Consider the following 21,429-nt stretch of genomic DNA (forward strand, 5'->3'; position numbering starts at 1 on the left):
AAAAAAAAAATAGACGTACCATATAAAATATTATTTTAATAAAAAAAGAAAAAAAAAAAAACCACACTTTTTATTTTCTAATTTTTGCATGAAACATGAGACAGTTGTGATTGGTTAACTATATGTATGTTAATAATTCTTTTTTCCTTGTGTAATTTTGGGAAATCATGACTATAGAGGAAGTGAAATGCCAAGCTACAATTAAGCCCCGTCCAAAAATACAAGGACAACATATAGATATGCTTCAGATCATACATTTTCAATTCAGGTAATGCAAGAAACTAGTAGAATTTTATATATATTAAGTTAATTTTATAAGAAATGTTAGATAGCTAATTTTTTTAATTATTTTAATTAAATTTTTTTAAAAATTATGTTATTTATCTTAAATCTTAATCTTAAATCATTAACTCTTAATTTTAAATTCTAAATTATATCTAAACTCTAAAATTGACTAATATTGTCTAACTAAAAATTAATTTTTTATACTCTCTGATTTTATTTATCTATTGACAGAAAATGTAAATTCCTTCTTTTCTTTGCAGACACATACAAGTTCTTTTGTTGAAAAATACTTCATCCACCAAAAGGTCCATGTTTATGATTGGAGAGGCATCTTAACAAGGAAGCGTTATCTTGCTAAGCTCCTCAAAGATTTGGATGGCAAAATGGAAGATATATAGTGATGGACAGAGTGATGGATACAGAAAATTTTAGTAGTATTATTTAACTTATTTTTAATGTGTATTTTATATTTTAATATTTATATTTTAAAATTTATTCTGTACAAGTGATTGTTTTATGTATATATAGCATAATTGTTATAATTATATTTTGTTATTATAAAATATGATTAAGTTTTAAAATATCTAATTACAAATTAAAATATTAAAATAGTAATTTAAATAATAATATATAATTTAAAATTTAATTTTTTATATTTCATATTTTAATTTGAAATCTTGACAATATAATCAAAATGTCTTTTTTTTGTATATGTCGTTAAACAATCATTTAAAACTCAACTTTCATATAATTAGCTTTTGATGATATTAATAATTGAAAAAGTTCATTCAATTGGTGTAGTTATTATGAAAAAAAAAACTAAAGTTAATTTTAAAAGAAGAAACATAAATGGATAGATAATATTCTTTTGAGTCGATTTCTAAGAAAGAATACCAATCTAATTTAAATTTAAAAATTGATTATTATAATAGACATCTAATATGAAATTTTCAAATTAACTATTAAATGTCAAAAGTTGAATAAAAAATTATTATGGAGTCAAATTTAATAATTTAGTGGAGATAAATAAATATTATTATTATATATTACTTAATAAAATTTTAAATTGTAGTGGAGACTTGCTCTCACACCCATAAAAATAGATCCGTCCCTGAATGGACATGATACAATGAAAAGCGTTAGCCATCATGGACCCACCCAAGAACTTCTAAAACGGCTCCTTCCACTTCTTCAAGCAACTCCCTATATGTTCTTTAACATGATTCATTCATTTTTTATGAAACACTTCTCTTATAATGAATATGTTGGTACACGTGTCTCTGATCGAGAGTGATGATAGCTAGACGACATGATGAATGAGGATGAAATCAATGATCACGGGGAGACAATGGCGATCATCGTGTTTGTCGAGATAGAGCTAAATGATATAATATGAGAGGTAGTCATGAATAAATTGGAGACAGCGATTGTTCTACTCGTATAGACCAGGGAGATCATATTGAGAGTATGGATGTTGGAGATGTTAGGACTGGGATCAGCGACAGTAATTTCATTGTTGGTACCAGCTCTCAGGTGTTTAAAAATATCGGCACTCAGGTCTTTCTACCACTATCATGGGTATCGACATTGAAAATCATGATATACTTAGATGGATGCTTGTGCCCTTTAATATAGAATTAATATATTTACTGATGTTGGTGGTCATGTGGCCAAACCGTATTTTGCTATCCTGATGATGGGTCCACTTGTTATATTCCATTTTGCTGGCCCAATCACACATAGCTAGATTTTCAGTCTGCATAATATTAAACCAATAGTCAAACTCTGTCTCGATCTTCGCATATGCAGCATTCAATAATAGTCTTTTTGCGTCTTAATCTTTAAAGCTCAACAAAAAATTTGCCACCACATGACGAATGCAGAATGCTCGATTAGCACGCGGAGATAGCCAACCACTATCAGGGGCCTCCAAGACAATCTTGATGCAGTTATGCATGTCAGAGATAACAAGAATACACTCTTGTGGTATCACATGCTATCGTAGGTTTGACAAAAAAAGGCCACAACTCCACATTTGTTTCCTCCACAAGTGCGAATACTGCCGGCAAGATGTTCGAGTTTTCATCTTGCGCTATAGCCAGCAGCAAAGTAGCTCCATACTTGCCATACAAGTGGGTACCGTCAATGCTCACGAAGGACTTGCAATGTCGAAAGACCGCAATGCAAGGAGGAAATATCCTGAAAAGATGATGAAAGTACACTGTATATTTATCAACCTGATCCCCAACTCTAATGGAGAAGTCTTCAACACTGCAACAATGCCGACCATGGTGGACTGGACCCCAGGCATCCAACATGGTAACTCGCCATAGGACTCTTCCCAATCTCCATATATCTATACTATTGCCTTCTACTTTGTCATCCAAACCTTCCTGTAAGTAGGCCTGAATCCATAAGTTGCTTCTGTTGCTTCCTGCAACACCTTTATCGTAACCGCATCATCCGCTCTAATCAACAGATCTCGCACAAATGACGTGGTAATCAAGCTATCGGTGATCGCTTGAAATTGAGGTAGCTAAGCAAGTGTGCAGACCATTATACCTTTTAACCTCTCAAGTACCCTTTCGTGCACAAAGTGAGATGTGAATCAACCATCTGCAACTTTTGTTGATTTTTTTGCATTTTTCATACTTAAAATGATCTGACTCTAACACCCTGTACTCAATACCTCGACGGATGCTATAATCCTTCACACTCAATACAACTTCCTCTTTATTCTGAAATAATTGCCAACATAAAATTTTGTAGGAGCAGTTCCATCTTGACCCCCTTACTGAAGGTAGCATCTGCGTCCGACTGTTGCCCCATAGCCTCCAAGTTTAGGCTTGAAAAGTGCAGAGGATATTGTTGTTGCTGGAACTTGATGAGTCATGTTGTGTACGTGGGTTGCTCCTTGTATCCTCATCATTGTCCCCAACTATATTGATAGGTTCCTCGTCTGAATCATCCTCTCGCATTGTATTCTCAACTCGATCATGTTCACACAACCCTACATAATCAGGAATCATGACAAGAGAACTAGCCATCTCAACTACCAACTGCCGAAACAAATGATTTTTCAATGCTACAGAACCATCTTCATCCGTACGGTTCAAATCAACCCCAAAGGATGGAGATGCAACGAACAGACGAGTTGGTGCAACCACAACCATCTAACTAGAAGCACCTCTAAGGGAGTCGACTGAGGATTCGGAGCTGATACCCCATAATTGTCGACATCGTCCTCCAACTTTGCATACAGTTCGTGTATTTAGACCTCCGAAAAACTTCTATGACAATGAAACAGAACCAGCAGATCTTCATCAGACCTTATTACAAAGTATCATGCTTCATACCGGTTGACACAACCACGATAGGGATCTTATAAAATAACTTCTTCGCCTATTTGGTCCCAAATACCCCAAGCTTTTGCAATATACTGATTTTTAGATTTGACAAGGTATTCGATGAACGGATAAATACACTCAAAGATTTCTTATTGGTGAATTTGACACCCAGAGCTGTAGCTCTTCATAAATCGTGGTTGTAGTAAGGCGGTTTATGTACGAACTTAGCTCTTCATAAACCGTGGTAAGAGTTTCATAGTTTATGTATAAATTTTCCTCTTCATAAATCGTGGTAGAAGTTCTACAATTTATATATATACTTGCTTGTTCATAAATCATAGTAAGAGTTTTACGGTTTATGTGTATTTGTAAAAAATAATAGGAATTTTACAGTTTATAGAGAGTTATAATAGGATACATATGTAATTAATTTTGAATTTTTATATTTACGTAAATATAAATTTTAATTATTTTATTTAAGTAAATTATTTTTTTAATTTTATATTAAAAATAAATAATTAAAAAATAATACAAATATCTTATTTTGAATATAAAAGTAGTTACAAACATGATTCAAGAGCGGTGCTAGCAGGTTGTTTAAACCTTGAAAAGTTAATGGGTGGATATCTACAATAATGTCCCCCTAAAGAAAAGCTTTGGTAATACCAAATTTTCGTTATGGTTCTCGTTCAATAATTGTTTAATCTACACTTATGGAATTCCCAGTTCCCACCCTCCCCACACACACGCGGACAGGTTTCCTTTTCTATTTCTCATTTCTTAAATTAAGTAGAAACTCTCAAACCGAAATTTCACCGAAACTCCATTCCTTTGTTTCTTTGTATCATATTTTCACCAAAATAGCATACCAGACAAAGATCTTTATTTCTTTAACCTCTATATCTACTTCTCATCAGCTCACTACTCTATGAAACAAAAAAGAAAAGAAAAAAAAAATAAATTCTCACCAATAATGCTACATAAGTACATATACATGAAAAACAACCATCTACCATTGAAATAGAATAGTGATAGGTCCTACAATTTTACTGCTATATAAAGCATAATAAAAGATACATAATATATTACCTCTCTCGGTATAAGTGGTCTATTAACTAGTACAATTAAATTAACGAAAATATTTGATAATAAAAAAAAATCAAAAATAGTTAAAATTTATTGAATTTAATATTCATTAATTATTGTATTTATTAATAGTTGGTTGTTAAAATAATTAATAAATATTTAAAAAATAATTTTTACTTTTTTTATCTTTCTAATATTATCATTAAATTAAATACGTGGAGAGTATTTTTGTAATAAAATTAATCCAAAAATATCTTATTTCCTTATTTCTCTTCCAATTCGAANAAGTAAAATATATTTTTTGTCTTTAAAATTTATCAAAAATTTTAAAAATATTCTAAAATTTTATTTTATTTTAATTTTATTTTTAAAATTTTCAATTTGTATTGAATGTATATAATCTTCCCAACTAAATTTAAAAAAAAAATAAAGACAAATCTAATAATTTATTTGTATAAAAAATTATTTTTATAAATTTATTATTAAATTGATTTTAATTTTTTTGAAAAATTAGTGGATGCATAACATATTTGATAAAATTTCTATCATTATTATATTGTTATATTATATTATGAGTTGCTATAATGAAAGGCATACCGTGGATCCAAAGATTCGATGGATGATAAACGAATCTTATACGTAATCCTTTTCGTGAGCGATTGTCTCTACTCTCTACTCTCTCTCTGTCTCTCTCGAATAAATTAAATACAGTATGTTATACAAAAACTGTCAACACTATATATAGATGATAACTAACTTGTCTCACAAAACTTCCAATAATTTCTCTCTCTCTTTCTCTCTAAAGCTCTCTCCCTCTCTGAATGTTTGAGTTGCAGGTGCTTATTAAAAACATGGCTTGGAGTTTAAAACAACGCGTGTTGCTCCCTGTTATGGTGGTGTTATTGTTGTTGGGAACAAGTCCTTCCATAGCAGAGCTTCAGAAGCTGAAACACACTCCAACAAAAGCAGATCAACCTCTGAACATTCTGGTGGTCGGAGACTGGGGAAGAAAAGGAACCCATAACCAGTCCTTGGTCGCTTATCAGGTTAATTAGCTACTCTCTATATCTTATCATTAATTATATACATATGCATGTGCACAAATTAGTATAAATCTTAATCCTCATGTGTACAACCATACCAACATGTAAAAAAAAAAAAAAAATTGAACATTTTCAAGTGTTATTAAAAATATTATGATTTTAATGATCTTGACCGTTAATATTTATTATAATACATACAATTAAGATTAATAGTTAAAATCATTCAAAAGCACTTCAATATTTTTGGAAACATACATAAGCTCATTGGTCATTGGCATTGATGAATTCTAAGAATAGATGTATTTTAGATTTAGTTTTCACTGCTGCCACATACAGCCCAGAATAGGCTGAGCTAATAGGTCCAAGAGGCAGTTCTAATTGAGTTGGTTGGCTATCATGCTGTCCCAAGGTATGGATTTTATTTTTTGGAATAAAAAAATTGTTGGGACACATTTTCCAAGAAACGTGAGGCTTACTATTTTTTGGTTTTTAATTGTTATAAGTTATAAGAATATGAGAGAAGCCTTTTTAAGTCTCTTTGGGGGACCGATAGATGAAAATATCGAGAAGACTAATTTAATATTAGAAAAGTATAAGTAGATAATAAAAATATTAAATAGTGTGAACAATGAATATATTAGATGTTTAATTTATTAAGTATACGGATAGTTATCTTAATATTAAGATTTAGATAGGTGATTTAAAGATGTAGTGTTTTTTATTTTATTTGACCAATTTTAAAAACTATTGTTCACAAAAATCATTGTCTATCTAGCAAAGTTCATTAATATTACTAACCATTCAAACATGAAGAGATTATTGCTACCAAGTCATTAAGAAAAGATTTTTTTTTGGTGCCAATGAAGATAACTAGTTACTACAAGTGTACAACTACCATAAACTTTATAAAAGATAATAAATTTCAGATAGTACGTAAGAAATTTTAAATTCAAATTATATTGCTAGTTTATTCTAAGAAAAATAATTTTACAATAAACTGCCATAAAACTGCTTGATTTTTGTTAATTGTATAAGTGTAGTAGTTAATTCTTAATTGCGTGCGTACTGAAAGCTCCCAAAAAAAGAAAAGGCTTAGGCTCCTTTTGGGTATAGCATATTCCAGGCATATTCTTAGCATATCAATCAATCACTATTTATATTTACCATTGAAAACACGTCAATCATTTTAATAATATAGAGTAGACCCACACCAACAAATATGAATCATGCCACAGCCACAGCCATACAACTGGTTTCTGTAAAACCACAGCACAATAACCGTATGATTTGGCCAAACATGCACCTTCCCCTGCTTAATCTTTTTGTAGCATTATTCCAATAAATCATAAAAATGTAGCTGCTATAAGTACAATGATAAAGAGCATAGGAAAAGCACAATTCCAATATAATTTTCAGATGGATCATCTCAACTGGAGTTCGTCTTCATGAATTACCAAAAAACAACATATTTATTTACTTCATCCCCTCCAAGCCATGATAAATCGATGTCAATTCATTCATTCTACATATTAATTATGCATAATAGTTTTTTTTCAAAAGGAAAAAGAAAACATTCCTTTTATATACTTAAGAACATTGCATAATAATTTAATTATGATTAATGCTTTTGTTTTAGTACCCATCAAAACAATATAATGTATTATCAGTGCAAAAACACTAACAAAATATTGTAGGTGCAAATAAAAAAAAAAAGTTTCTTTATTAATGTTGTAGCAGAGAGCTAGTAACTCATTTTGGACTATGAATTTGATAGATGGGAGAGGTGGGAGAGAAGCAAAACATAGATTTTGTTATATCGACGGGCGACAACTTTTACGATGATGGCCTAACAGGAGTTGATGATCCAGCATTCTACGATTCATTTGTCAACATCTACACTGCCCCAAGCTTGCAAAAGATATGGTACAATGGTAATCAATTAACCTAATCAACCATTCATCAACATCAATTGAAAAGTGAAAACACTAGTAGTCTAGTACTAGCTGTTAACTAAGCTTGTTTTCCCCTTGAAATGTGGCAGTTTTGGGGAACCATGACTACAGAGGTGATGTTGAGGCGCAACTGAGCCCCATTCTAACACAAAAAGATAGCAGATGGGTTTGCATGAGATCTTTCATTCTTGATGCAGGTATACTATTCACCAACAACCAAAATCTGAAACTAAAATGAACATATATATGATACATTTTTCATGTTTATCAGGTATTGTGGAATTCTTCTTTGTGGACACAACTCCATTTCGCGATGATTACTTTACGGACCCAGAAGACCATACCTATGACTGGAGTGGCGTGCTTCCTCGCGAAGCTTACCTTTCAGGACTCTTGGAGGTTGATTACTATCATGCATACATGTCCAGACAGGTTATGGTTTGATAACTCTTGTAATCCTTTCTTCTTGCAGGATGTTGATTTTGCATTGGGGCAATCCAAGGCAAAATGGAAGATAGTGGTGGGTCATCATACTATTAAGAGTGCTGGGCATCATGGTAATACTGTAGAGGTTGAGCAGCAATTCCTTCCCATCCTAAAGGTAATAAATGAAATCATATTTTGCCAATGCCTACTTAGTTATTGTTCTAATCAATTTCTTCATTGTTGGTCCAGGCAAGAAATGTTGATGCATACATAAATGGACATGACCATTGCTTGGAGCACATAGTTGATGCAGAGAGGTAAGCATAACATACTTGCAAATAGTTAGTTAGAATGCCACCAGTGTTGTGAAATCAAAGCTTATATGACCTGCAAAAATATGCAGTGGAATTCACTTTCTAACAAGCGGAGGTGGATCAAAGGCATGGAAGGGTGATATCAAGCCATGGGACCAAGAGGAATTGAAGTTATATTATGATGGACAAGGATTCATGACTTTGCAAATCACTGAAAGCAAAGCAGATATAGTGTTCTATGATATTTATGGCATGGTTTTGCATACGTGGAGCTTATCCAAAAAGCTTAACCATGCAGCCTCAATATAAATAAGCTAAAAGCATGCAAAAACACATTAGGACAGGGATCACTTTGGCTGAAAGTTTGTTGCACTGGTTCACTATCTGTAAAACAAAATAAGAGAAATGAATTTGAAAATAGTCTTAATGAGCTTGCAGTAGCTATAATATTACAGCCAAAACCAGAGCTACCGGGATTCTATCAACAAAGGCATAAAGTATATGTACTAGTAGTTGCCATCGTGTACTTGTAATATTTTAATACTATGATACTTTCTGGGATAAACTTGAGTATAATTCCTCATCTCTCTTTAAGAAACTTCGTTATAAAATTCCGCAAAAGCATATTAACTCGGAATGCTATGAAACAAGGCTTCACAAACTATCTTCCGCTTTTTTCATCATTGTCTTTTTCTAATTCCAAGGCCCAAGCACAACGTTTAGGTGCTGCATTTTCCTGGATTGGTTGATCATGTATACTACTCATCAAGTTGCACCGTATATATAGATTCATGCATTCTCCAATAAGGCAACTCTAAATGAATTTGTTTACTTAACTTCGTCACATAATCTTCCCAAGCAGCAATTGCAGCCACAATTCCTGTCCAGTCAAAGCAAATGCCTCCATTTTCTTCCAAAGGCATACTCCCGAAAACCTTCAATACCAAATCTTCATCATTCAAAAGTACAGACTTCAGACAGTTGATTTTCTCCTTGTCCTTATCTGAAAGTTTTAGCACGTTCGTGTGCACATTCAATGCCTTGGTCTTTAAGGCAGATCCTTGCCAACAATAGAAATGGATGACCTGTTTGGCAGGACTCGAGTCAGTAGTTGCCAAAAAGTTTCCACAATAAATTACATGAAATCAGCGGTGCATAAACAACTGTAGTAAATGAGGTTAGTGAAAAATGAAGGACTATATTTTAGTTCAAAAAACCAAAACATGTTAGTACTATTCTAATAAAAATGCAGAAAGCACTAGTTGATGTAAAGTATTCTCTCTGTAAATCAAATTGCATGAATTTCCTGGATTGATGAACGGCCAGACTTCGAATAAACTGATGGGTTTCTTTCTTCTCTCTTTGTAATCATCATCTCTTTTTCTTAATAAATTCCTTCTTTTATTAATAAATGAATAAATCTACCAAAAGGATCCTTATAAATACCTGAAGTGCATGCAAAATATTGACAAATTCATGGTCTAACAACTCATCTCCTCTTACTAACTGCACTGGCTTCACCAGTAATTCAGAGACATCTGAGTCACAGGCACCGTCTTCGGATATAGAAATGCCATATCCAAGAATATGAAGTCTGGCCCAACATATATTAAAGCCAAACTGGTCATTGGAAGCTTGATCCTGCGAAAAACAATACATATCACAGGATGCAGGCAGAGGAAGATACGATGCAGCCATGTCCTTATGTAATAGGTGTTGTGAAAGGAGAGAAACAAGCTTCACATCCTCATCATGGGAACCATCACGAGTGAACCATAAAGTAAGCGTTAGTCTTTCTCCATCAGTTATCTGTCAATGAAAAATATCACATAACAAAGATTTAAGACGGCCAATAATTTAGATAACTACAAACTTCTTAGTTCCTACTCTTTTCAATCCTGATTTTACCCACTCATTATTTTCTCTTCATCTTTTATAGAATCTAAGAACAAAACTTTTACTTTATCTAATTACCACATTAGACTTCATTGACTCTAACTTATTGATGAAACTAAAATATATTAAAGATAGGAATCAAAACGCTAAAAATAATTCTGGAATCTTTAGAATGGTACCCTAAAGTAAGTACTCTTTTCGAGAATTAATATGGTTTCTCGTCAGGTAACTATCAAAGATGACAGTTATGATTTCCTGTTTTCTCTTCTATCCCTTTTCTTCTGAGGACACGGAGTCCGGGAGAAGGAGATTTAAATCGAAATAAAACAGCTGATTATGTACACGACCAAGTAAGTAAGGGCATGCAAGAAAGGAGCACAATTGAATATACCTCATCAACAGAATGAATGTTACGCTGGTCAGCAGTATACATCAGAACATCCTGTTAAAAGATAAAAAAGGGTAAAATAAATTAAAAAGCAAAACATTTCCTCCTACATTGAATCATTTCAATAACGAAATTTTGAGAAATCACTCTCCTTATTTAGCAGTAGAAACCATTTGACCAGAAAAGAAAAACACAAGTGGTAATAGTGAAAGAGAATAAACTCACTCCAGCCATTGGCATAATTGACATTGGCTGGCCATCCTGGAAACGAAAGAGTCCACCATTGAAATCCTTGCCATAATTATTTAAATAGCACACCACCTTTGATGAACAAAAGTTGTCAGCAACAATATTAAATTAAGTTCAATAAAAGAGAGGAGTAGTGGAAAGTGGAATCCTGACTGCAAAGTGCCGCTGTTTGAGGTAGGGTCTGTTATCATCACTATGCCACCCAATGCTTGCACCTCTGCTCCAGCTGTTTGATGATTCATAAATACAATAAGGTAAAGATTGTAAAAGAAGTAACAACCAACAAGCAAGATAGAGTAGTAACCTGATTAGAGCGGTGAATTCAACAAAGAGCTCGTATTGACAGTTGAAAAACTCCTCTAGCTTGTCTTTCAACCTTTCTGTGAAGAAATTTGATTGAGGTTGGAAATTTCGATGGAGGGAAAGATGATAAAGAAAGAGAGTACCTCGGATGGGAATGAAGGGAATGAGGAAGTGGGAAGAGTTGGTGGCAATGAGATGGGAGAGAGTGGTTGAGAAGACATTGGGTCTATAGCCAACAGTGCTGCTACTCTTGTGTATGAATTCCAGTTCCTGACAATGGAATAAATCAAGGGAAGGGATGGGAAGAAGCGAACAAGAGAATCTGAAAAGGGAACCTAACCTTGCATTCTTCAGGGGAGAGGAAGTTGGGGACCATCACACGAGGGTGTTGCGAACCACAGCAAACCTCACACATTCCTAATCCTACTTTCTTTTCAGTTTCCCGTTTCTGTTTCTGAATCTCATCCATTTTCTCATGCTTCTTCCACTTTAATCTTGTCGCTCTTGGCTTTCATGGTTTATGAAGTCAGCCTCGCTATCGAAAGTGGGAACCCCAACCCCAAAAGGAACAAATTTCTCTAAATTAAATCGATAAAATAAAAAAATGAGAATTTAATTATTTTTAAATTCGATTAATAAAATATAATAAAATTATAAATTTAATGATCATTATTTCTGTTTTCATTTATAAATTTTCTTATTTTAATTTTTTGTAAATATATATTAGTAATATAAAAATTGGGTGTCTAACAAAGTCTTGTAAAAATATCGGTTAAGAGTAATTTTAATGTATAGAAACCGAATAAAGATAGAGATATTTTATTTAATATAGACGATTAAATTTTTATAGTGGTCTCTTTAGATTCGGCTCGTAAATCAATTTAATTTCTGAAATTCTAATTGCACTATTTTTATCCTCGAGATTACACTCCGGACTACATACTAGTCCTTCACTCAAATTTCGGCGTGAGTCAGCAACGAATTTGCTGATGTGGCACAACCACTACCACCTAGGATCTACTGAACGACGTCTTTCCATGGGTGAAATGTTTTGAAACAAAAACGTCGCCGTTTTGCTCCTAGTAAAATAAAATGGTTGCTTAGATAAAGGGCTGGTCATTCGATACATCTTCTTCCTAATTTCTTCGTAATTTCAATGCTTAGTCTCTTCCTCCATAGCTAGAGACAATGGCGATAGCTTAGGGCACTGCTGCTTGATTGCTGATTTCTATCATTTGTTGCGCTAGAGTTGGAGGAAGTTTTGTGGGAAGGCATTGAAGCAAAGCGTGGGAAACCGTTTAAGCTATCTTGATGGTCAGTTTTTTTTTTTTCAAAAAATTTTTTTGGCTCATTTTTTATTCTTCCGACGAGGGATTGTTTAAGTTTGTCTTATCATTTGCATTAAGATTTTGTTGGAAATGATATGTTGTTAGGATTTTATTGTTGGTATGTTCGAACTGCTACTGGATGTTTTGTTTCTTTTTAATAAAATAGGAGCTATCTCTGATCATGCAGTGTGTGTTTGTTATTTATTGATTTTGGGTTGTATGCATTTTAAATTATTTTCTTCTTTTGTTATGTTACAAATGGACGCCAAAGTATTAGATATAATGTTTTATTAGTCACCAAAAAAAAGATATAATGTTTTATTATGGGAAAAATTTTGCCAAAGGTAAAGATAGGAGGTGTACATACTATCTTGACAATAAGCACTGTTTGGATGATCTTGATGTGGACAGGTTAGATGTATTTTACCTGAAAAACTACTTCAAAGAATTAGTGTACGAGAGGATGAAGGAAGTTTGGTGGCAAGTGCCAGGAAGGAGCCACCAAATTTACAAAGTTTCACAACTAGAAAAGTTGCTCTTTTTCGAAAACTCAATCAAAATCGGTTGCACAATAAATGACAAAAGTTCAGTTTGGGTAAACGACTTAAATAAGCTCTTTTGGAACAAAAAAAACTTAAAGTACAAGGACTTTTATTAGTAATAACTTATAAATGAGTTATTTTGTGTTTGGATTTTTAGTTATAGAAGTACTTATTTTAAAGTTGTAGCGTTTGGATAAGTAACTCAAAAAATACAATTTTTTTATACAAGAAAATGAAAATTAAAATAACGATGATAACAAATACTTTTCAATATTGAATGTTTACATAACCTAATCACTATATTACAATCGTTTAGGCAATTAATTCTTTATTTGCTCTCTTATTAGTTCCATTTTTTAGACCATTGGTTCTTACCACGTAATATCATTAGAAATTAATTCTTCTACTTCACTTTCACCCATAATGGTGTTCTTGTATGTGGTGAATAGTAATAAAATCTTAATTCACAATAATCTTGATGACAATGCCAAAAAAATTATTATATAGTTAGTGTTTGTTGTTCTATTGTGCATGATATAGTAGGTGAACATAAAAAATAAATATAAAATGTGTATTAATATATATTTTATTATTTTTTTAATTTTTTTACTCCTATTAGCCTCCTCTTCTATTGGGGTTAAGAACTTGTTATAACTAATTATAAAAATAATAACAAGTTATATAAAAATAAAATCACATGTGAAAAAAATAAGATTAAAACTGAGATCTCATACGACACACAATTAAATACAAATTTAATAATAAAAATAGAGTGGTAAAATGATAAAAAAAAATAACTGGAAGGAATATATATAATATGTGATTTGTTTTAAAATGGTAGTAAAAGGCCAATATTTTTAACAGAAACAAAAAATATTTTCACCGAGCCAAGAATAAAAGTAGATTTTTTTGTTTTGAAGTCAATTATTTTAAAAAAATGATAGAATAACTTATCGAAAAGAAAAAGTCATATATTTTTACTTTTTTCAAAAAACTAATTAATTTTTCGAGAAGTTCAAAACTTTGAACTTTTTTTTTAAATGATGTCAAAAACGCATATTGTGAATTTTTATAATTCAAAAGTAAAAAAATATAGTTCCTTCTCAATTATGTTGACCTTAATAAACTTTTATCTAAAAGTAAGGAAACCATTAAAAACTATTCAGAATTCAACTTTTAAACAACAAATTAAAACAGAAAAAAAGCTCCAAAATCGAAGCTCTCAACTCTCAAGCATTCTAATTAAGAGTAACTGAACCAAGACTATAAATATCATTGAGTTGGTTCTTTTTTTTTAATGCATTCATTGGGTTGGTTCTACACCCATCTTATTCCCACATAAACCCCTGTATCTTCTAATTACTTTGATTCCAAGAGAAAGGTTTCCAAAATCTTACCTGTAATTTGTCCAAGTCATAGAAGGGTTTTCGGATCTCAAACATGCAATTTACATCCATAGAAGGTAACATCAACAAATAAATTAAATAGCAAGATGCATTAAGAAAAATATAGATAGGAAAAGTTAAAAATAAGAATGGTGTTTTCCTTACTGCAATGTAAGAGTTAATTAATAATATAGTAAGTAAACAAAGAAACAAAAAACAAAAGGAAGGAATAGAGCAAAGAAAGGATGTATCAAAAGAGAACAAAAAATGTTCTTCCTCCTTCCCTTATCTCCATTGCTTGCTTTGCAGTACTTTGTCGCCGCGCTTTACATTTGCTTCAAACTCAAGTTAAGTTCGCAGCCTACCCTTTTACCTTTGATAAGCTTTTCCTCTCTCACTCTCGCTCTCTCTATATAGCCTGCAGATACGCCTGACTTCATTGGCTTTCCACAGTTTTGTCATTGCTATTTTGCTCTGTCTCTACAGCTTTCTCTTCTTCAGTTCCATTCACATGCCCATTGCACTCCTGCCTCTGCACTTTCCCTTTCGGTGAAGTTGTGTTGTTATGATTAGAATTCCCATTTTCCTTTTCATAAGTGGTTGGAGTTTCCGAACCTGGGTTCACTTCGGTCAAAGAACCAAGTACTTGTGGAGGAGGATTACCTGACCCGGGTGGAGGGAGGAAGACTCCTGTGCCAGGCACAGGGATTCGAGGAGTGGGATGCCTTGGAGGGGCTGCTGTCCATCCTGTGGAAGCTGGTGCAATTGGTACCGGTGCAGGAAATGGCATGGCAGAGACAACTGGAGCAGCTACAAACAGCGGCTGCATACCATTCGGTGGCGGAATTTGCGGACGGATGGGTGGAGCTGGCAGAACTCCAGTTGTCTGGCCTGCAGGATAATGCTTAGGACCTACATGATGACGCATGTGGTTAGGGGATCGGCTTGGCGGTGGACCCCAATGAGAAGATACTGCTGGCGAAGCAAGACGCTGGGCGTCCGAAGGGGGGGACCTTCGCGGTTGGGACTTGATGAAAGTAACAAGGATGCGTTGTTTACGGAAAGAAGGAATAGCATGTTTGGCAAAATCAGTGCATTTCCCTTGCATAGCCAGAAATGACCTATAGCAAAGTATTAAATCACGTTTCAATGTATCAAATCTTAGTAAAGGAAGACAAAATTTGGAGCAAGTAAACATTGAAACAAAGTCGCCTATATGATTTCCTCTCATCTCCGACACACACATATTGAATCTGCACCCAATTATACTGCAAGAGCCAAATCTAACACTAAATAACAATTAAAATCAGGCCAGCAAGCCCTAATCATCTCTAATAATTTAACAGACAAACCATTAACTTCCACGGAACTGAATCACAAAGGTTCTACAGAAAGCTCATTCAGTAAAGAGGAGGACTCCTTGTAATAAACAGTTGGCAGGCTTCTAATTGTAAATCAAGCAATCACAAAACAAATCTGCCACTGACAACAAAACAAAAAAAGAGAATCTGAGAAAGGCAATGAACTAAATCTATCTACAATGGACTGAACAAAGTCTAAAGTATTAACCATAGCCTATACAACCGATAAAGTTTATAGTATAGCCTGTATAGGCAATTCTCATTTGAAATTGCACAACCTGATTGGCTTAAGGCTAATGATGAAACTCTTCCCAAAAACTATGACATTAAATTGCAAATACCATAGGCATTATCATACAAACAGACAAGGATAAGAAATATTACCCAGGGGAAAGAGAAAGCTTGAGAGTGCCCCTATAATCCCCAGGATGATCCGTGGTGATCACTCTCCCAAAAGTGATTTCACATTCTGTAAGGAAGAGAACATGAACGGGCCTTCCAAACCAGTGCGGCCAATTGTAGGGCTGTGAATGATCACCCTATAAACAGTAGCAATACCAGGTTATCTTAGCAAACCTGACGCCAATATAAAACCCAGACAAAAAGAAAATGGAACAGTGCATGAATCAACCTCATTAAAGAAATCCACAACACAAGCATCAGGCTTCACAGTCATAACTTGTGAGGCAACCATCCGCTCAATAATTTCTCGAAACAAGGAAGGGATAGGTTCTACATTCTTTTCTGCCAGATTCAATTTGTGGAACTTAATCAATCATTTATTACAAGTGGGGTAAAAGAAAAATATCATTGCTGAAAATAAGAAAGATGAGTAAACTATAAGAATGATTAGTATAAAAAAAAATCGTTATAACATGCCTCTTGAGGCTCCGGTCATATTCTCTCCTTCTAGAGGTGCATCAACAACAGGAACACCCAACTGAATCATCTCCCTTCCATGCCCTTTCATGGGCCTCCTTGAAACCACAAATGTCTGACTCCCTGCTTGTGAAAAATATTTAGCAATATTCAATACCACAAACATTTAAAAAATAATAAAAAATTTTCCTTAATTAATCTGCAAAATATGTATCAAAAGCTCAAAGTTATCAGTTTGAGCACCAAACTATATGCAAATCTCAAGAATAGATAAGACCCACTAATAGTATTGTATTCCTTTTTTTCCCTTTCTCTCTTAATCTGATTTGTCCTTAGTGAATTTTATTTCCAAATTCATATGTTTTATAATGTCTTATCATGCCTCTTTAATATATTTTTACCATTACAAACATAGTGATAATTGTGGAAACTATCAGAAAAGAAAATTAGAATTAAGACCACAACCTAAGTTCTTAGGCATAGAGATGAATATTAGAAAAGTTGGAAATTTTATATTACGATAATTACTCATGTACTACTCTACATTTTTTAGGTACCAAGCAAAAGTGACAGGAGCTATTTTTACTTCATTGCTCATGAATATTCAACTACCAAGATGAAACAGATACAGGAAAATGGTATCCAAGTCAATTGCCCCTTAAGAAGACTCTAACTTGAAGAAAATGGGCTTTGAGCATTCCATGTATTGTATGCAATTGTCATCGATCATGGAAAATAAAAGGTAGTGAAGAATCCTCTATGTGTGAATATAGAGCATACTTAGTTCAATTACCTTGAAAATGTCCTCTTTTTCCCGAAATCCTTAGATCACTGACCAGTGAAACAAGTTTTGAAACTTCAGTGCCATCAAATAACTCTTCATACAACTTTAGTCCATCAGCCACATTCACCTACAATTGAAAAATTAAAATGGCAGACCTTAGAAATAGAATATAAAAGACAAAAAGTTAGGGGAAAATTATGAGAAGGCATGTACATATCCAAATAATTGAAAAAATATTAAAGGACCCTACCATCGTCCCATCAAACATTTCATTGCCAACAAAAGTTTTTGCTAATGTTGAAAGACTTTGACTCTGATTCTGATTTTGGATAGAAAGTGACTCATTCCCTGAAAACATAATGGACAACAACTAATTTAAAAATTAAATGGAATCAAAACATTAAACAAAACTTTGACAGTGTAATATGTTCATAAGCTGACTCTGGTCCTATAAACGTGAGTGACGTGACAATATTCTTGTCTGTTCTTATGCAAGCAGGGAATCAACTGCACACATTTATTTTATTTAGCACACAAAATTACAGGTAAAATGGATGCAATTGAAAGAGACAAAACAGCACAAAGTCTGAGCTTTATTTTCTCAGTTCCTCAAATTTATGCACAAATTTAGCATAATTTTAACAGGTTGCTTTACTACACAAGTAAATTCACACTTTATTTTGAGTAAAAGATACATTCTTCACTTAAAAAAGTGATGCTAGACACACATAAATAACAAGGGTATAAAATTTGCAAAGACAATTTTTTCTACTTAACTGATGGTAGAAACTACAAAGAAGCGCGTGGGAGAAACCAGAAGTGAAAAGTAATTAAGTGAGATAAAAGTTTGACGTGTAGTAATGAACAAAAAAGAAAATTAGCAACAAAATGTGAAGCTTGGTAACCTTCATATAATGATGTGAAAGTTAGCAGTTCCTCCATATAAGGATTTGGGGTTTAGGCTAAAATCTCCTACATTTATATATGAAGGTGTAGGGTTTGGGGTTCGCAACAACCCCCTATACTCACATGAACACACACACACACACACACAGAGACTCACACTTAAATCACAATCAACAAAAAGGAAACCTTTATAATTTGATGCAAGTCCATCATTTACGACCACAGCTTCAGAATCCGAATTTGGCAGGGATCCTTGTGAGCTCCCTGAGCCCTTCAAGTTGCCCTCGGTCTGATTCTTTGCTATAGCATCTGCTAAAGCAATCAAGGGAGCAAAAAGTTATAGACTGCATAAAAATAGAATTCATCCGTATAAGCTCTTATAAAAAATTCTATTTAAACATTAAACTATTTGTACCCCAAAAAAGAGAGAGAAAAAAAAAAGTATTGCTATCATTATCAAACATAAACTTTATTCCATTGTTAACTTATCCTCCATTACATTGTCATTGATTAAGCAATGGGGGCAGAGTGTCACAAGGAACAACCAAAAGGAATAGACACCTTCAATGTTAACATTCAATACCTAGTATTGAAATTTCAGTATCCAATATACAAAGCTACATCTCACTAATACCTAGCCTCATAGTAATGTCTATTATAAATATCTCCCTAACTTCCCACGTACCCAAGTTGATTGTTAACACATGCACAATTGATCTGATTATTTCCACCACTGAACTAACTAAAAAATAGCCCAAAACAGAGGTGACACATCTACTACGTATATATAACTGCATGGGAGTATCTCAAGGGCCAAACACGTGCACTGAAAGAAGCAAAAGTGAATAAAACTACTTATTCTAATCACAGTGATGTGATCGAGTATTCAATATTATGCGGCGTCAAGTTAATTAGTTTACCAGGATTCACCAATGTCTTTATCATTACATGTTTCAAACAAGAGACCTTGGCAATGTTGTTATTGTTGGATTATAATGAATATAAAAAGCTGCAATAGCATTATTCACTCAAATATCAAATTCATCATGGTTTATCATAATAGACAATGACCGATTGATCCGCCATTTACCTTTCTTCTCCTCAGTGGATGCTAAACTCTTATCATCTATCTTTCCAACCTTACCAGCAGATTTAAGTTCTTCACCCTTTTCAGTTAATGGAGTCCCTTTCTCGGGGGCTCCGGTAATTGCGATATTTGCCTCATGACTATAAGACTCTACACTAGCATTAAAACCTTCCTTTGCAGACTCAAACCTCTGCCCATGCCTGTACCCTGGACCAGATTTCCTAACTTCCTTTGCACCCACTTTAACCGGCTCCATATACCTCTGCTGCCTCCTCCACGCCACTTGCTGCAGCGCATAAACCACTTCAGAGACCGAAAAGTATTGCTGCATAAGCAGCACCTGATTCCAATTACACCTCCTTTGCTGAATGGCACCAACGACCATATCATACTCTCCAGGGTCACCAACTATACGTAAATGGTGACAAAGGGAGTCTATGATCGCATTGGCAGCTGCGAATTCGCTTCGCAGCCAGCCAATAAGGCTATCCCTCTCATCAACAAACCATTGCTGGCGGTAGTGGATCTCACCACCAGCACTGCCACTGCCGGCACCGGCACCACCACCACCACCACCACTAGGAAACTGCATTTTGTCCTGTGCTACCACATTTCCCGATGGCATTGCCATGAGAACTCAATATCAACAATACACTACTACCAAATATAGAGCATAACCCTAACACAAACTAGATCTAGGTAAAAAAATAAAAAATAAAATAAACAATCAGTTTTTATCGCACAAAAAAAGCGCAATTCAAGAGGACCCCACTAAATAAAATGCAGAATTCAGAACGAAGAAAGCGAAAAGCAGCAAACTTGGTTAGAAACAAGACCGCCCCATCAATGATTATTCAGGTGAAAAAAAGGATTAAAAGAATTGAATTTCGGAAAAAATGGGTTTTGTTGTGGAAATCTACAAGATCGGCGTGGCAACAAAAAATGTTAAATTAGAGAGATCTATCAATGGAGGGAATTGAGAGTGAGGGAGTTTGTTGAGTTAGAGTGACGCAAAGGGAGGAGCTTGAAGATGAAGATCTAGGGTTAAATGTAGAATTTTGGAATTACGGGGAATGGCTTATTCAGCACGCATGTGTATGTGTATTGTTACTATGTATGTGTATGTATGTATGGTCCTAAATGGTGGCTCACACATTCACAAGTCACAACTCAAAACAACAAACAACACATACTTTCTCTCTCTCTTATTTCTATTTCTAATTTTTGTTTGTTGGTCTTTTGCATCTGAGACTCTGGTGGTGGGTGCTGAATTTGGATTTTGGGGAGAATATTCTGGAAGAAAACGTGGGGATTTTCGTCATTTGAGGGTAGAGGGGCAACACTGGAAAACAGATTTTGTGTGTTACTGCTTTCTTTTCTTCTATTTTACAATCTGCTCGCTGTGTTGAATTCAGACACAAATTCGTTATATACTTCTGTTTAGTTTGTATTTTTCTTGCTCAAATATGTCGTTTCAATTTTGTCTCTCTCTTTGGTCATCGATTGACCTTTCATGTGTTTGGTAACTCTGAATAACATATTTTGTTCCTTAAGCAAGGTACACTTTTCTTTCTTTTTATTTGACAGTTTTTTAACCAATAAGTCCTTCATAATTTTAATATTGTTGCAAAATAAATAAATAAATAAATAAGTGAAAATAAATATAAAATAAAATAAATATATAAATGGAATAATCTAATATTATATTTGCTAATATTATTATTTCAATATAATAAAAATTATTTATATATATTTATTAATATATGTAGCAACGTATATATAAAAGAGAGAGAGGTATTTATTATTGTTGCTATTTATGTGATGTCAGAGGTCTTTATTTATATACATACTACGCTCATATTTTCAAA

At 33.6% G+C, this 21,429-nt stretch overlaps 3 protein-coding genes across 4 annotated transcripts; 1 reads left to right on the top strand and 2 right to left on the bottom strand.

Annotated features, from left to right (window-relative positions):
- Positions 1-5,470: 5,470 nt before the first annotated feature.
- LOC107482050 (purple acid phosphatase 7) lies at positions 5,471-9,018 on the top strand. Its single transcript, XM_016102429.3, has 7 exons — positions 5,471-5,764; positions 7,536-7,692; positions 7,803-7,910; positions 7,985-8,112; positions 8,186-8,314; positions 8,389-8,456; positions 8,543-9,018. The coding sequence occupies exons 1-7, from the start codon at positions 5,540-5,542 to the stop codon at positions 8,760-8,762; spliced, it is 1,035 nt and encodes a 344-aa protein (XP_015957915.1). The 5' UTR covers positions 5,471-5,539; the 3' UTR covers positions 8,763-9,018.
- LOC107482048 (uncharacterized) lies at positions 8,835-11,840 on the bottom strand. The gene is made up of 8 exons (XM_016102426.3): positions 11,630-11,840; positions 11,433-11,559; positions 11,291-11,366; positions 11,140-11,212; positions 10,963-11,058; positions 10,741-10,791; positions 9,900-10,262; positions 8,835-9,538 (listed from the first exon to the last, which is right to left on the bottom strand). The coding sequence occupies exons 1-8, from the start codon at positions 11,756-11,758 to the stop codon at positions 9,212-9,214; spliced, it is 1,242 nt and encodes a 413-aa protein (XP_015957912.1). The 5' UTR covers positions 11,759-11,840; the 3' UTR covers positions 8,835-9,211.
- Positions 11,841-14,681: 2,841 nt separating this feature from the next.
- LOC107482047 (RNA demethylase ALKBH10B) lies at positions 14,682-20,940 on the bottom strand. 2 transcript variants are annotated; one of them, XM_016102424.3, is made up of 8 exons: positions 19,565-20,940; positions 18,661-18,786; positions 17,819-17,916; positions 17,578-17,695; positions 16,785-16,907; positions 16,537-16,649; positions 16,290-16,444; positions 14,682-15,665 (listed from the first exon to the last, which is right to left on the bottom strand). In XM_016102424.3, exons 1-8 carry the CDS (start codon positions 20,190-20,192, stop codon positions 14,981-14,983), a joined length of 2,046 nt encoding a protein of 681 aa, XP_015957910.1. In that variant the 5' UTR covers positions 20,193-20,940; the 3' UTR covers positions 14,682-14,980. The 2 variants fall into 2 exon arrangements, with proteins under 2 accessions (XP_015957910.1, XP_015957911.1); XM_016102425.3 differs by having other exon boundaries at positions 18,661-18,783; positions 19,565-20,938.
- Positions 20,941-21,429: the final 489 nt, after the last annotated feature.

This window comes from Arachis duranensis, chromosome 3 (genome assembly GCF_000817695.3).
Source record: "Arachis duranensis cultivar V14167 chromosome 3, aradu.V14167.gnm2.J7QH, whole genome shotgun sequence".
Classification (NCBI taxonomy): domain Eukaryota; kingdom Viridiplantae; phylum Streptophyta; class Magnoliopsida; order Fabales; family Fabaceae; genus Arachis; species Arachis duranensis.